The sequence below is a fragment of the Rhamphochromis sp. 'chilingali' genome (genome assembly GCF_963969265.1).
Source record: "Rhamphochromis sp. 'chilingali' genome assembly, chromosome: 19".
NCBI lineage: Eukaryota > Metazoa > Chordata > Actinopteri > Cichliformes > Cichlidae > Rhamphochromis > Rhamphochromis sp. 'chilingali'.
In genome coordinates, this window is record NC_137946.1 from 17,596,481 (window position 1) to 17,613,633 (window position 17,153).

Consider the following 17,153-nt stretch of genomic DNA (forward strand, 5'->3'; position numbering starts at 1 on the left):
AAATTTGGGGAAAGCATTCTCAGTCTCAAAGCAGTGAAGTCAAATCAAGTATCAAAGCCGCTAAAGTTCATATGATCCACCCCACCTCTAAACCTAAATGTACTGATTAAATCAATGAAAATAACAAAAGGCACCGGTAAACAGTATTTATTCTTAAATACATATACATAAAAACCCATTCATAAAAAGACACAAAGTAAATATCAAGTCTGATTGTGCTAAATTTGTCATATTATGGGAATAACTGGCTGTGGGGTATACATTACATTGCATAGCTAGTAGTGGCGTGTGAGGGAGGCGATGCAGAAAAGTGCATTTGATACCAAATATGGTGTTATTTCCAAGTTCATCAGGGTAGAATTAAAAAAGGAAACGAAAAATAGAAAAATACAAACACATACGCAGCTGGCAATCAGATGTATAAATCCTGACATACCTCGAGGATTCACACCTCAGCTGCTTTCCGGCTCATGTCCAGCACATCAACTAACCCTGATGAATAGTAGAAATAATTATACAAGGATGACTAACAACACCATAAGAAGACAAATATTCAGGAACACTTACATCAGCATGTCGTATATTCATAGCAGAGTAAGACATAGTTTTAACAATACATATAAACAAGAACCTTCACCAGTGACATCGACAAAATTATGAGATTATATCAAAAGTCTCAAATGTGATATTTTCCATAGTGACATACTGATCTGTGAGCAGCTATTTTCTTTGCATCATTTGTTTGGGAAAAACAAAATGAGTCAGAACACTGAAATCCCACACAACACTAGTGACAAGTAATATGAACATAATGTGGGAAGAGCAGGGGGTTAAGTCATTGGATATGGATACAGTATTTGAATGTTCACAGCACCACACTTATTAGCAGTGTAACACACACGTTGAAAGTGGCTCTTGAGAGCTCTCCAGTCAGCAGTAGTAAATTGTGTTATAACACACAGTCCATTCTTTGTAAAAGAAATAACTCCTGAGATGAGTGTCTCGTTACAAATGTACCTCAATCAGTGTTAAATAAAGAAACAAACAAACAAAAAACCCTCAAAATGACAGAAAGTATTAGAAAAACACAGAGCAACAACACTGTGAGGATAGCAGTGACAGCAGTGAACATTGTGCTATCAGACGCAGCGATGAGCTGAAAACTAAAGTGTCAAAACTGTACTAGTAATATTTAAAAAACTAAAATAAAAAGGAGCAACAGAGATGCCAAATACATGCAGGAAAACACTCTTCGGTATATGGTAAACATGATGAGGAACAGTAGATATGGTGGAGGAATAAAAAAAAAGTTTAGCTGGTGATTAAACATTAAATTATATCAGTAGTTGTTTTCAATTCCTGGAGTTTGATAATAAGAGTTTTGCAAGGTTTAATTCACAGATAAAACACAAGTGGTGCCATCTTGTCTTTATGACTGCCCCAACAAATATCTTAAGACTAAACTGTAGGCTTAAAGGCACAGTTCACCCCAGATTTAACATGAATGTGCTCATACAGCAAAAGTTTTGCAGCCAAACACTTAGTTCACAGAAGTCCAGTATTTACCTTTTGTTTTCTATTATCTCCCACCAGTGGATGGAGTTTCTAACAACCTCAGCTGCACAGCATGTGTACATTAACCTATTTTATCCTCAGCATACTGCAGAAATGATGGGATAGTTTATCATTCATATTTTTTAAGGAAACATCAGAGCGTTCTTTGTGAGATGAAATATTCTTTCCTCTGATGCACATATCGTTAATATCTAGCCTCCTTTCCCAGAGGTACACCCGCGGCGCTAAAGCTCTCGACTTGTCCTGTGTGACGCTTTATCGTAAATGTTCACTGGGTGACTGGGACTGTCCTGAAGGGATGTATTTGCTTCAGGCACTTTAACACCACAAAGCCACTCAGCGAGCACAGCAGTATTACGCTACTTGCAGGACAAGTCTAAGTATTAAATAATTTTTTTTTAAAAATGTTGTTGTTTTGCTGTTGCAGTGATAAGTATATATTCTGTACTGTAGAGCGCACCCCCATTTACAGGCACACTTAATACCATACGTGATGACTCTTGAGTTTTGGTGTTATGAAAGCAATTTAATGCCATTTTTTAAATATATTTTTTAAGATATTCCAAAGAAAAACTTATAAAAGCTCCCATATATTTCCTACATGTCCATCTGTCTGTCCGTGCATTCATTGCTCAGACTTCTGAGCTGTTGCGGCAGTCTTGCATCCTCACCACCAACATGGGCTCTGTACTGACAGACCCTTTCACCACTTCCTGCACGCCCTCCCTCCATCCTTCCTTCCCATCCTTCTGTCTGGATCTGAGCACCAGCACGATGGAGACAATAATGAGGACAATTAGCAGGAGGCCGATCAGCGCCCCTACCACAGTTACCAGACCCTCCTCTTCGTCATCTGCATGCAGCTCCCTGGGTTCCAGGCCATCAGCAAAGAGTTCATTTGGCCCCACTGGCCTACGCTTGGTGCGATCCAGAGCTATGTGCATGATGTTAGTACCACGGTTCTTATCCACTCCAATATCTTCAGCGATTTCAGGAACTTTATTGGCAGCTGACCTCCTCCAGCGGTGGCCTTTTGAACTGGACGGGGTCAAGGCCACATCATTGCTTGTGGAAGTCACAGAGTGGTACTCTAAGCTGCGTTTTCCAATCCCTCTGTTAGCATTCTCCTTGGAGCGAACTGTGTAGATGGTGTGAATGTACCATTCACGACCTGCAGCAACCTAAGAAGCAGTAAAAATGATGGATATTTTTAGAATTATAGTCACCTTAATTTGATGCAAAAGACACAAAGACTAAAACCAGACACCTAATAAAATAGAAACTGTAATCCTTAATTGTTCAAACTTAACTAGTGCAATGAAAATCTGGTATCTATAGCCAATTTATAGTCAGTTTTCTACTGGCCCTAATTTAAGTAATTTCTTAAAGATTGAGATTTTTTACATCCCTCCAAGTAAAAGTATCACAAATGCATAATCAGGATTATGTTATTCTCCTCATATCCTGCAAAGTTGCAGGGCCTCACAACTTTGTCATTCAGGTTATTTCTGTAGCTTTTGATTCATACAAAAAATGAACTGTTGGCTTCAGGAAACATTAACATATAGGATACCTGAAACATGGCTGCAGAGTCCAGTCTAAAGCCATCAGACCCTGGTTGCCTGATGAGTGACATGGCCAATGGATCGTCCGCTGCCAATACAGCATTAAAATTGACATCGCCGAATGCCCGTGCCCGAGTCTCCGGCTGAGCCTTGTCCTGGTGGAGTATTTTAGATTGAAAATCAAAAAGGGATGGAAGATTGTTAAATGTTATTTTGCATAATGAAATGTTATCATTAGAAAACAAGAATACTCACAAGAATCTTGAATCTATACAGCAATGAAGGGGAGTCTGCCAGGCATCCAAATTCAAACTTGGTCGGGTTATATTTGGGTACATATCCATCGGCGCCTGTGCAGAGGAACACCTTCTCGATGCTACAGAAGAAAGAATTTCCCAGGTTCTGCACAGGGTCCACCATGACACGGCCGTATACTGTATCACCTGAGGAAAGACAAACGTAAAATCTAAATCGTACCTTTTTTTAAAATTGTATTGTCATTTTTGTCCAAAAAAGAAACCATAGATGCATAATCTGCTGCCACTGCTTTAAGAATTATTCTCAATCAAACCAAACCAAAACTCTAAATTAAATGCTTTTATTAAAATCTCATACGATATTTTCTTTTAATAATATAAAGCAAATCATTTACTTGAAGCAACCCTATGTCTGCATGTAAGGTAAACATTTCCTTTACAAAACTGACAGAAGCAATGTGAAATATTTTAGACTAGTATAGTTCTACTAGTATAATTCTGTAAATCTTGGGACCTAATAGGCCTTACCCTCAGAAAAGGCAACATCACTCTCCTGTCCAAAACCCATGGATCCATCAGAAAGCCATAGGCTTCTTTTGGACAGCAAGAGCATCTGAGTGTTGAGACTGAATTCTACTGCAACTGGATCACTCACCTAAAAATGTATGCACATATTTAGAAAGTGATAGCATCATAAAAGAAGACAGATTGCCAGTTACAGCTGGAGACAGAGAATGGAATAAATAAATGAATACAAATGAATAAATCCTTCCTACAACGAGGAAACATGCCACTCTTGAATCTTAATCTTAGCTGATGCTGACTTACTTGCTGGAATCTGATGTCCAGATCAAAGGTGACGGGTTCTCTGGGACTGCATACAGGTGGAACGGTGTATTCCATATTTTGGGATGTTGTACAGGGAATCAGCTTCACTGTGTAGGTACCAGAGTAGTCTCTCACCTATATGCAGCAGCGGGGAGATATATAAAAACATCAGTCTGCATCTGCCCTTGTAGCTGCTTTGAAACAGACTACATGTCTCAGATTACATCGTGGCATTTAAACGTTTCATGCAGTCTTACTGCAAAATCAGAGGTGAAGGTCCACTGCTGGACTGGTTGGTTGTAGGTGGGCTCACTTCTCACTAAGGTCAGATTAAATGTCAGGCCAGTGTGGTCCACACTCATCACCATGGATGACATTGAGACTGCAGGGTAATTTTGAGAGCAAATTTTATACTTTATACTAAAATAATGGTCCCAGAATACAATTCTGATACGATGACAACATTTCAGTCTCACCAGATCGTTTTATTCTCCCAGAAGAATGAGACCTCACAAACAGACCCCTAAAGTGAGCCTTGGTATGGAAGTTTACCACCAAACGTCCCTGCTCATTGATGCGCATGCTCATAGGATACAAAGCACCTTGAAAAACACACACACATAATATACACATTCTGAATTTTGCAAGAGCTGGTCTTGTTGATGTGGAGAGTATCCTGTGCAAGAACAAAAACACAAGCTATAATATTCTTTCTGTCTTGGTGACATACCGTGTAGCTCTGCCTGTGGGGGGCTGCCGATGCCATCCTTCCAGAGGATGGCCGTGTCATACACAAAGGTGAGGCGCAGCTCGGACTGTAAATCAAAGTGCTGCCAGCCACCAGCAGCCAGAGGGGAGTGGAACACATACGATACATAAAGAGGCACACGCAGGGTCACATAGGACTGCACCAGGTTCAGCACCTGTAAAGATGTTTCAATGAAGAACTGGTCATTTGATTTTTTTAAAATGAAACAAGCTTATTGAATTGAAGGGTGAAAAGACACTACAGAAATCCTCAACATTGATGAAAAGAGGTAAAATCTTTTCAGATTAAAGGGCGATTGTAGGTCAGTAAGCTATAATAAGTGCAGAGAAGATGTAACAGATGAACACACTGTTCTCCTCCACAAGGTGTTTAATGTTTGAACTCTTTCACTCCCACTCAGTGTTTCTACAGAGATGCAGAAAACTCCTGTGTTGTACACCAAGAACCACAGTGGGCATTGGTGTGGGATTGCATTGTTTTTTAAAGGTTTTCCAAACACTTCAAAACTTATAATTCATGTTGATCATTGATGAAATAAAGATGTGAAGGATGTTTCCAAGTATTTAAAAGTGATTTAATTACATTTTGCTTTTTCTGCTGCTACAAGATACATGCAATGTCCAGTGTTCCCTGGTAACAACAAAACAAAATCACCACTAGGTGTCTCTGTTCACCAATTTTGTTTTAGCAATGTTGTCTGACTTCACAGCTTTTGAACTATTTTATGTTCCTTAAAAAAAACACAAAATAGTTCAGTTTGACAGAAGCTGAAACTGTAGTCAATTATCATTGTTTGGCTTGAAGGGAAAATTACTCGATTTGCATAGTCAATAACAGAAGTGGATTCAGAGGGGAGATTAAACGATGCGAGAAACTACGAGAAGCAAAAAATGATTCCGTAACAAAAAATTTTTGTTCTGTCTTTTCTTTTTCTGATCAACTTTTGCTTGTCAGGTGAGGACAGATGATTTAAAATCCAGTCGTATTTCTAAAACAGCATTTACATGCAAAGCACTGAACCAGTGTTGAAAAAGGAAATCAAAAGCTGGCTGATTGAGAAACAAACTCGCTCTGTCCACAATTTCACTACAACGGCTTCCTAAAATTAGCCATTCTTTCCTTACTTTCTTGAAAAATCATTTTCTTGCACTTTTCTTGGGCATTCAAAGTTCCACTTTTTCAAATACACGCACTCCACAAAGAACAAAATAACCTAGCAGTTACACAGAAAAGCAAAGCTGTTATTGAAAAAAAGCAAGAATAAATCACAGCTCATGATTTTTTCACCCAAAACTCAGGCAAAAGTTTGATTTCTGAGTTATTACATTTTTTTTCTGTGCTCTTTGATATGAGCAGCTGCATGGTAGCGCCTGTCTTTTTGTCTTTCCACAGTCCTTGAGGAACCTTACAAATGACATGGACTAGACACTAGTGGAAGGCTTGCATCATGTGCAGCTAATTGGTGTTTGCTGCATGCTATGACTAGGGACAAGTACATTCATGTTTCCATCTATAATTCCCTTTCTCTCTCTCTCTCTCTCTATCTCTCTCTCTCCCTCTCCATCGCTGTTTCACACACACACACACACACACACACACACACACACACACACACACACACACACACACACACACACACACACACACACACACACTTAGCAGTCTGATCAACAGCAAGAAGCTCCCAGATAAAAAGCCAGTGGAACACTAACGAACAGCAGGACATGAGCAAGGGAGCAAGGGTCTGTCTCCACAATAACAGGAAGCAAGAGGATAGTCCTTATAACATCACAACATTTGCAACATCTTGTTATGTTGTGGCAAGGATTTGTCCACCAGGGGGCAACAGTGGTTGGGGAGCTTTCAGTCTGTGGGGGCGCATGCCCCGGTTCTCTTAATAAAGAAGCAACTGTGAGCTAAACATGGTCTCCGTGGTTCCTTGGTCTTAGGATATCACATATGGCGACGAGGGTAAAAGCCAGGTTTTGCTGTGAAGTTACACCGTGCTAAGTGACTTATGAACTGAGGTTGGCAAGTGGTACAGCGCTAGCATCTGTGGGAAGTGGAGCGTAACCCTCAGTGTGGAATAATGGCTACCACTTTGGGCTCGGTGGCACCGTTCGACAGCGAGCTGCAATCCTGGGAGGAATATTGTGAGATTTTGGATTACTTCTTTGTGGCGAATGATATTAAGGAGGAGGAGAAGAAGCGAGCGGTACTGTTGAGTTGCGTGGGCGCACAGACCTATGCCCTGATTAGGAACCTACTCAGTCCGGTCAAGCCAGGGGATCGTTCTTATGCTGAGTTGGTGGGATTGTTGAACAATCATTTTCACCCTAAGCCGAGTGAAATTGTGCAGCGGTGGAAGTTTAACACACGGAATAGAAGGCCGGAGGAAAGTGTGGGCGATTATGTAGCGGAGCTGAGGAAGCTCGCACAGGACTGTAACTTTGGTGACTCCCTGACGGTGATGCTGCGGGATCGTTTAGTATGTGGAATAAGCGACGACAGAATACAGCGCAGATTGTTAGCAGAGGATTCGCTAACATTTGAAAAGGCGCTGAAGTTTGCTCAAGCAATGGAGGCTGCTAACAGAGACATTGTGGATTTGAAGAGCATGACAGAACAGTCGCGATTCACTAAAGGATTAGGAGCCGTGAACAAGATGGAGGACGGCGGCTCGACGTCACAACAGGTTGTCAGGAAGTGCTACAGATGTGGAGGACTAAATCATGTGGCCAAGGACTGCAGGTTTGTTTCAGAAAAATGCCACAACTGTGGAAAGGTGGGACACATAAAAAGGGTTTGCCGAATGAAAATGGAACAAAAAGGAGGGCGTGGCAGACAAGGTAAACAAGCCCATTTCTTGGAAGAGGAGAATGTGGAGAGTGAGGAAGAAGGAGCTGAAATGCACCACATAAAGGCAAGTGTGACTATGTATAATGTGCATGAGGAGATTAGCATCCCAAGGGAAGAACCCATCAGACAGAAGCTAAAAGTAAATGGACAGAATGTGACATTTGAAGTAGACACAGGCTGTGGTTACACTATCATGTCGAAGGAGTCATTTAAAAAACTTTTTGAAGGCAGTAAGGCGCCCAAAGTAAGCAAGTGTGGAATCAAACTGAGAACGTATGGAGGCCACAAGGTACCCGTGTGGGGAGCAGCCCAAGTGCAGGTGGAATTCAGAGACAGTAAGAAAACACTGGATGTGGTGGTGGTTGAAGGGGCTGGAACTAGTTTGATGGGTCGGGGATGGATTAAGGCCCTCCAATTAGACTGGCAACCTGTACATAAGATCGAAGGCGGAGAGGATGCCTTACAGCGGATACTGGCCAGACATGAAACAGTGTTTAAGGATGAGTTGGGAACGCTGAAGGGGTTTGCAGCAAAGATACATGTAGCCAGTGATGCCAAACCGTGCTTCTATAAGCCCCGATCAGTTCCGTTTGCTATGAAAAAGAAAGTGGAGCAGGAACTGGAGAGACTGTTGGAGGAGAAAATCATCCAACCAGTGAAATTCTCAGAGTGGGCCGCACCCATTGTACCCATACTAAAGCCAGACTCCAGCGCCAGAATTTGTGGTGACTACAAACTGACTGTTAACAAGGTGTCGCCTGTAGAACAATACCCCATTCCACGAATGGAGGACATGATAGCGGGGCTGGCGGGAGGAGAAAAATACACCAAGTTAGATATGAGTCACGCATATCAACAGGTTGTACTTGATGAGGAATCTAGAAAGTATGTCACAGTGAACACACACAAGGGTTTGTTTACATACACCAGGTTGCCATTTGGTGTGAGTTCAAGTCCTGCCATTTTTCAGCGCACCATGGAGAGTGTGTTGCAAGGTCTGACCAATGTCGCAGTGTATCTGGATGACATCATCCTGACGGGAAAGAATGACAAAGAACATCTTCAAACACTGGAGGGAGTGCTGCAGCGCTTGGAGGAGGCGGGCCTGCGCTTAAAAAGGAGCAAATGTCAATTCATGGAGAAGGAAGTGACATTTTTAGGACATCGGGTGGATAAGACCGGTTTACATCCAGTGCCGGCAAAAGTGAAAGCAGTGCAGGAGGCGCCACCCCCAAAATCAGTGACAGAGCTCAAAGCTTATTTGGGGTTGTTGAACTTCTATAATAAGTTCTTGCCAAACTTGTCCACACTGTTGGCCCCACTGCACAAGCTTCTGAGAAAGGGGGAACCATGGTGTTGGGGACCAGCACAGGAGAAGGTTTTCGGCAAATCAAAGGAACTGTTGCAGTCAAGCAGTGTATTGGTACACTATGATGAGCAAAAGGATTTAATTCTTTCTTGCGATGCGTCCCCCTATGGAGTGGGAGCAGTACTAGCTCACCGCATGCCAGATGGTCAGGAAAAACCCATTGGGTTTGCATCGCGTACCCTGAATGCAGCAGAAAAGAACTACTCACAGCTGGATAAAGAAGGATTGGCTGTGATATTTGGTGTACAGTATTTTCATAAGTACCTGTACGGCAGGAAGTTCATGATTATCACGGATCATAAGCCATTGATAAGTTTGTTCCATGAGTTGAAGGCTGTCCCTCAGATGGCGTCACAGAGGATCATGCGATGGGCAGTGTTATTAAGAGCCTATGAGTATGTCATTAAATACAGAGAAGGCAAAAATAACAGTAATGCTGATGGTCTGAGTCGTCTCCCTCTTCCAGAGAACCTCCCTAAAGAGGTGGCAGCTGAGGACCAAGTGTTGATGGTAGATCAGGACCAGGAGGGCGTGATGACATCTGAGCAGCTGCAAAGATGGACAACCAAAGATTCCATACTCTCCAGAGTGCGTGAGTATGCTATGAGAGGATGGCCCACTACGCAGCATCCTAATTTTCAGCCCTACAGACAGAGACAACAGGAGCTGAGTGTGCAGGATGGGTGTGTGCTGTGGGGGGCGAGGGTGGTGATACCAGAACGAGGTCGACGCCCCCTTTTGGAACAGCTACATCAGTCACACCCAGGAATGAGCCGCATGAAGGGCCTGGCCAGAAGCTACATGTGGTGGCCGCATATGGAGAATGACATTGAAGACAAGGTGAGGTCCTGCAGTACATGTCAAGAACATAGACACAGGCCACAAGAGGCACCGCTACACCCCTGGGAGTGGCCAGAAAAGCCCTGGAGAAGGATACATATCGATTATGCGGGCCCGTTTTTGGGTAAAATGTTCTTAGTAATAGTGGACGCCCACTCCAAATGGTTAGATGTGTATACAGTTCCATCCGCTACAGCAGCTGCAACCATAGACTGCCTGAGAAATTGTTTCAGCACGCACGGCCTTCCTGAGATGGTGGTCTCAGATAATGCCCAGTGTTTTGTAAGTGCACAAACTAAAGAGTTCATGGCAAAGAACGGAATCACTCACGTCACCTCCGCTCCATATCACCCCGCCTCCAATGGGTTAGCAGAAAGAGCAGTGCAAACGTTCAAAGAACTCATGAAAAAGAGTACTGGAGACACACTGGCAACCAAGTTAAACAGGGCTCTGTTTAGTTACAGAATCACACCACAGTCCACAACAGGGAAGTCTCCCGCTGAGTTGATGATGGGCCGGAAGTTGAGGTGTACTCTTGATCTCATACACCCTGACTTGAAACAAAAAGTGACAGCAAAACAAGATAGCCAAAGACGGTATCATGATAGACATGCCAAGGAACGCATGTTTGTTATTGGAGACACAGTATATACCAGAAACTATGGCAGAGGACCCAAATGGATACCAGGACTTATACAGGAGATGACGGGGCCTGTTTCCTACTTGGTGATGCTGGGCAATGGGACAGTGGTGAGGCGTCACGTCGATCAGCTGTTTGCCCGCCTGGAGCCGTGCCTGGCAGCAGGAATGCCTGAAGGCCACCCAGGCGAGCCCCCAAAGGCAGCCCCAAACATCAGCGCTGAGACAGGAGACGAGGATGAGAGACACATAGAGGTGCAAGTTACACCAGTGGTGAAGCCACATATGGAGAGTAGTGATTCGCTGGAATCACCTGCCACTGGGTTACGGCGATCGCAAAGGACCAAGAGAAAGCCGGAGCACCTGAGAGACTTTGTGCCGTGATTACGGTGAACTGTTATAGGTTAACCTAAGACTGTTGGACTAAAGGTTCACTATTCCGGAGTGAAATTTCAATAAAGGCTGGGGACGGGGTTGTTGCATTTTTTTTATAAAGGTGAAGTTTTTGGTTATGGGTATTTTCTGTAGTGATTAAAACTACAGAGTAGTTCCAGTTTAAGGGGGGAGGAATGTTATGTTGTGGCAAGGATTTGTCCACCAGGGGGCAACAGTGGTTGGGGAGCTTTCAGTCTGTGGGGGCGCAAGCCCCGGTTCTCTTAATAAAGAAGCAACTGTGAGCTAAACATGGTCTCCGTGGTTCCTTGGTCTTAGGATATCACAATCTGCTGCAATGATGTTGCAACTGGAAGCTTGTTAGCACATAAATGACAGATTGCCACATTGCCAAAATTGAATGCAGTGCTTGACTTGGTAGTGAGCCCAACAGAAAGCCAGTAAAAGTACCAAAAAAAAGCTTTAGAAAAGCTTTCAGGTAACTAAGAATTGGGGATATTGGTGTAGATGCCCAGGACTCAGAGATTTCATGCGGATGTAAGCTTTAGTGCTCTGTGTTGAGAATAGTATTGAGTATTTATGAGTGACGGACTGGCAGGTTGGCAATTCTTTGTATAAGTGTGTGTGTTTTATGTGTGTGTGTGTGTGTTTACCTTCACACTAAAAGCTGTCAATCAAATGCTTGTGTATAAAACTGGCAAACACACACACACAAACAGCAAATGAGACATAAAATGCAGGCAAACAGCTCTGGTGCCATTGAGTCTGGGTGTCCTCCTCATTCACAAGGCTGCAAATAAACTGAACATACAGGCAAGCACGCATACAGGTGAGCACAAACACTCACAAAGGAGAACAGTCAAACAGATGTACACGCAAAGCCCAGATTGGAATTTATGCATTGTGGAGAAAGGTACACAAGCAAACAGACTCACCTGTCCATCAGTCCCTATGGTGCCTCCACAGTCAGTAAGCAGCTCAGACATGTGGTAGTAGCTGGTGAACTCCCAGAGACAGGCTTCCAGGTTGAGGTTCCTGTAGAAGCGCAGTGTGCTGTTCCCCCGCAGAGAGCTGCTGAACTGATATGGCGCAGGGTCCCCCATGCTCTCAGGGCTGCCCGTCGATGCAGTGATGAAGCCGTGAGCTGTGGTGACCTCGGTGTAGTCAAGCAAGTTAGAGCAGCGGTGGTTTCCGACCCGGGTTCCATCGGGACTGAGAGTCAGTTCAAAGTTCGTGAGGCGGCGAGTTGAGATCACTGGAAGCATTCCTGCCAGACAAGGACATTTTTGATTTTGAGCGTGCCCAACTACCTTTGATATTTGAACTGAGAGAAACGATTATTGAAAAAAAAAAAAGCAATGCAGAGGAAAGAAAGAGTATATAGACAGTTAAAACTGATGGGGGGTGAGGGGTGGGCATAAAAAAGGAGAAGTAAAAAGATGAAGCAGAAGGAAACTGATTAAAAATCAAGAAAGGATTGTTAAGTAGCAGGTGTGCTGGAGGGTTTCTACAGGTTCGGTACAACCCGGCGAGTAGGGTTGCCAACTCCCTGAAAAATAAATAAGGGACACCTCGTGGCCAGGGCCGGGCAACCCAGTTGTCTTCACCCTTCCCAGTGTGGTAGCTCTTTTTTTGTGTGTGAAATTATTTTTTAACCATTTGACTTGAACTTGATTTAAGCAGATGCATATTCTTTGTGATATGACCATATGGGAAACAAATGATCATTTAGCCATTTATTTTTAGCTCACAATGACAACATTAACACAGTAAAACAGGTCTCTTAAACAGAAGCCTGTCATGCTTAACTTTTGAGAATATAAGTAAATCTTTCTTTAAAAGAACTCTGTCCTACTTAACTTAAAATTATATAAATTAATAGAAAGCAATAGAACGAAAAATATTCTTGTAACAGTGCACATATAGTGCATTTAGTACAGTTGGCTTCAGTTGAGGTATTATTTCAGCTTTTCTAATGCTAATCAGCTGCTCCTGTTTGTAAACCCACTTGTTCCCATGATTACGCATCTTAACTCATCATCATTATTCATCTATGTATTACTTTTATGTATTAGTGATCTATTTGTTGTAATCATCTATCCTTGCAGTTGTTTATTACACAAAATAAATTATATTATTACACTTCTGGCCACATAGCCCTGATATTCACTGCACATGCCCATATTAACCTTAACCAGAGGGTTTAAAAAAAACAAACCAGTGTTTACATACCATATCTGCTTCTGCCGTGGCCTGGCGGACAAAAAATTGGTAAAGGGTTCCCCGAGCTTTCATGCCCCTCATGTTCTTCATGTGCCCACCAATAGAAGCATGCCTATGGAAAAAGTGCGCCGGCACACAGTGCAGTGCGCTTTATAGTGCACTTTTCCAGCCAGGTGTTTTCCTTTTCCCATTCCTCCCTGTACTTTTGCAGCCTTTTTTTTTCTTTCTCTGAGCGAACAAACATTGCTGCTCTAATGCTGGGCTCACACTGTGCGATTTTTGGCCCATTTTGAGCCGATTTTTGAGTCGTGCGACCGATTTGGTGATCAGCCCGATTTTGGCCTTCATCGTGCGTCGTGTAGTATACGTGGGGTAACGAGAAGCGATTAACACCTCACGACCAGCTCCCGATCATCAATCGCTCGTGAGGGTGTCACCGCAGCTGCTCACGCGCAAACACGTAAACGTCGGTGAAAAAGACGTTGCAGCACAGCTGTGCGGCGTGTGATCTGGACACAAGCGATGGAGGCACAACTTGTAGAACTTTGGAAAGCTCATCCGAGCCTTTTCGATGTGGCATCACAAAATTATCACGACCACAACAACCGTGAAAATAGTTGGATTTACATTGCTGCTCAATCACAGCTGCCTGATCATGTTTTTCATTAGCAATTTAGCAAAGTTGATGTGGTGGTGTGTCTGTGTGAGTGAAAGACAGAGAGAGCGAGCGACAGATTTTCTGTTATAACCTTCATTTTATGGACGCACAGTGTGCCGTCCGAGACTTGCACCGCAGTGTCGGCGTTTGTTTCCCTGTTGGCCATGCTTGTTGTTGTGGTCATCGGTTGTCTTCCGGTATTTTCTCCGTAAGCGACCTTTCCTCAACCAATGAGATGAGCGGTAATCTGACTTGTCATACTCGAATTGTCATAAGTGTGCTGTCAGCTCATTGGTCACAAAGCAGGAGAGGGGCTGGGAATTATGTTTTCAAACAAAGTGTTAATTCCATTAAAAGTTATAGACTACTTTTGATTCTCACTGTATTACGGGACAAAGTGCGTCCCTTATTAGCTCAATACGGGACGTGTACTTTTGTTTCTAAATACGGGACGATTCCGTTTTTTAAGGGACGGTTGGCAACCCTACCGGCGAGATCTATATTCTGGCTGTCACACTCCTGAGGAGCCCCAGACGTGAATATTACACACACTACATTACACCTCACTTCATCTGTGGTACGAGCTCTGCCTTCAGCTCCTACATACCATCTATGTGAGGCATGGTGACAGTCACTTTGATGAGGTTAGGGTGTTTTGGGTCGTCTGCTCCAGTGTAGCGTAGCTTGGCAGAGAAAGGCTCGGCACCAACAGTGCCCATCTTGCGTGGTTGACACATACCTTTTAATGACAGAAGAGCAGAGAAGAGATATTCTAAACACAGGAATAGACACAAGACAGTTACAAAACATTAGAGAAAGCAAGATATAGTAACTGGCAATGGCTTACAGCTAATTACATGTGATAAATCCTTATGTAGTTATTCTTTTTTTTTTTTTACACATTACAAATGCAATATCCTCTTAAATCCCTTTCTGTTCATAACCTGCCCGAACTACTACTGAGTCATATAGTGATTTCCATATTTCTAAGAATACCCTGTGACCACCCTGAGAGAGTGAGTCTGAACTTGTTCCATTTGGGATGTGTAGGTGGAATGAGTGCGGCATAAGTGATAGCATAGCAACAGCAAAAATTATTATTATTTTCTTTCCCATTTGAGAAACGAGTGAGAGCTCTGACCCATTCTCATTGCACATAGCTTGTAGCTGCATTGGATTATGATTCATTAGGGCTATTGTAACCAATGAAAATGGTCTGTGGGTGTGTGTGTGTGTCTGTATGCCACTTGATTAATCTTTTAAAATAGGACAAAGTTGCAAATTAAACAATGTGTAAAATTGGTTCAGATCTTACCAGCTACAATAAAATTCCACTACATCAATTACCCAATAAATTATTCTTTAAAACTACAACATATGTAGAGGACACGGACCGTTTTCTCAATTAGGCGCTTTTTGTTTTATAATTAAGTACAGCAATAAGACTTACTTAATTTGATCAAGTACCATTGTGATTACAACCTTTTTTTTTTTAGTTTCCTTGCTGGCATTAATATTTTTACTTAAAGATCTGAATACTTGTCAAATAATTTAAATCATAATTCAGAGATAAAAATACTGAACTTCAGGCAGTTTAATCACCTTATATCAGTACCGACCCAAGTCAGCGGATTGCTCAGCTGTGGATCCAGCTTGCAAATCTTATATGGGGATCCCTATTTAGACCGCCACAGCCTGCGTACAGTTGCTGCTTCCCACTTGCATGCAAGCCGCTTTGCAACCCACCTTTGTCTCCAGCTCATCATTTTCATCTGTGTTGTCAATGATGGTACTTAAAGAACATGTTTTTCTACCCATGTTGAGTACTCAAAGAGTTTTGTTAATAAAAGCCTCATTCAAACATTTATGTGGGTCAATGAGGCAAAGGAGTTTTAATATAGCACTCACATTTGCTCTGATGCATTAATTGGAGTGTGAGTACGAGTGCGGGGATGACTGGGGATTCAGCATCTTGTCCAAGTATTGAATACCAATCCTTTTTTATCAAACGTTGCCCCGACTGAACAAAGCTGTAATGTATAGTAGGTTGTTTTTGCGATTCTTGTAGAATAATTCTCCAAAAAACACCTGGAAACATCAGGCCCAGATAAGATTTAATTCATTTTTCAGTCCTCACCTTCCACCCGGCTGATTGTGACAACGGGGCTGCTGAGCTCTAAGCCCTCATCCCCGTTCGAATTAACAGCTCTAGCAGCACACTGGACCCTGGAGCCTGCTTGGAAGTAGACTGAATCCAATGTGATCATCTTGGAGGATGTAAAGAATGTGTCAAAGTCCACCTCCCTCATGGGACTGGTGACGCCATCAGGGCCAGCTGGGGCACTGATGAGCCAGCGGTAGCGGGTCAAGGTGTTGTTGATGTGCTCGCTGACACAGATAGAGCCCGTCCTGTCATAATCTGAGTATTTTGTATTGCAAGCCTGGAGGATGGATAAGGAATTTAGCAGGAGTGGGTGGGTAAGCAAGGACAGCAGAGAGATGGAGAAAGATACAGTACATGCCAGAGGAAAGAAGGAGACAGATAATACAAACGAGTAAGTGATGGTTGCCAAGGAAATCCAGATGTTTCAGTGGTTTATATTCTCACATTTGTGGTCTTGGAAATATTTTTTTTATATTTAGAAAGCTACAAATATTGGATCGAGGGTTAAACCTCAAATAGATTCTGTAGATTTCCTTTGTAAACCTGTTGACACTGAGCTTCCTGCCACAGCACTCGACACTTCAATTTCGACAAGACTTCTTCATTTTGCCTCTCCAGGGAACCTCCTACGCAGCTGACCACACTGCACGAAAATAAACACACACGTGCACTCTCTCTGTCTCTCTCTCGCACATGCAAACACATACACAGTTCTAGCCACATTCAGCAGTCACCTGAGGAGCAAATGACTTAACACATCACGACAATCCATTTAAGTTTCTCACTGAACACGTTTTCAAGAGTGGCAGAGATTCTCCTGTGTATGAGAGCATGGCGACTGTGGCCTACCAAGCTGTGTAATGTTTATTTTAAGAACAGAATAGCTGATTCCTGGTGGACAGTTTGATCCTGAGGAAAAAAAATGCTACTTTCGTTACTGGAGAAAACGTAATAAATGTAACTGTTTTCTGTTAAGCTGATCTCTCCCAGGTGTTTCTAGAAGGCATGTTGTCG

The 17,153-nt window shown here is 42.8% G+C and overlaps 1 protein-coding gene across 1 annotated transcript in view; it reads right to left on the reverse strand.

Moving 5' to 3' along the window:
• frem2a (FRAS1 related extracellular matrix 2a) overlaps positions 1 to 17,153 on the reverse strand; it is an 82,175-nt gene continuing 65,022 nt past the window's right edge. The window contains exons 14-24 of the mRNA XM_080866230.1: positions 16,113 to 16,416; positions 14,583 to 14,714; positions 12,030 to 12,361; positions 4,956 to 5,148; positions 4,702 to 4,827; positions 4,483 to 4,607; positions 4,226 to 4,360; positions 3,926 to 4,052; positions 3,396 to 3,583; positions 3,149 to 3,295; positions 1 to 2,756 (exon numbers count right to left, since the gene is read on the reverse strand). Coding sequence (XP_080722356.1) covers positions 2,208 to 2,756; positions 3,149 to 3,295; positions 3,396 to 3,583; positions 3,926 to 4,052; positions 4,226 to 4,360; positions 4,483 to 4,607; positions 4,702 to 4,827; positions 4,956 to 5,148; positions 12,030 to 12,361; positions 14,583 to 14,714; positions 16,113 to 16,416 — 2,358 coding nt within the window. The 3' untranslated portion in view covers positions 1 to 2,207. The remainder of the gene's footprint in view (positions 2,757 to 3,148; positions 3,296 to 3,395; positions 3,584 to 3,925; positions 4,053 to 4,225; positions 4,361 to 4,482; positions 4,608 to 4,701; positions 4,828 to 4,955; positions 5,149 to 12,029; positions 12,362 to 14,582; positions 14,715 to 16,112; positions 16,417 to 17,153) is intronic.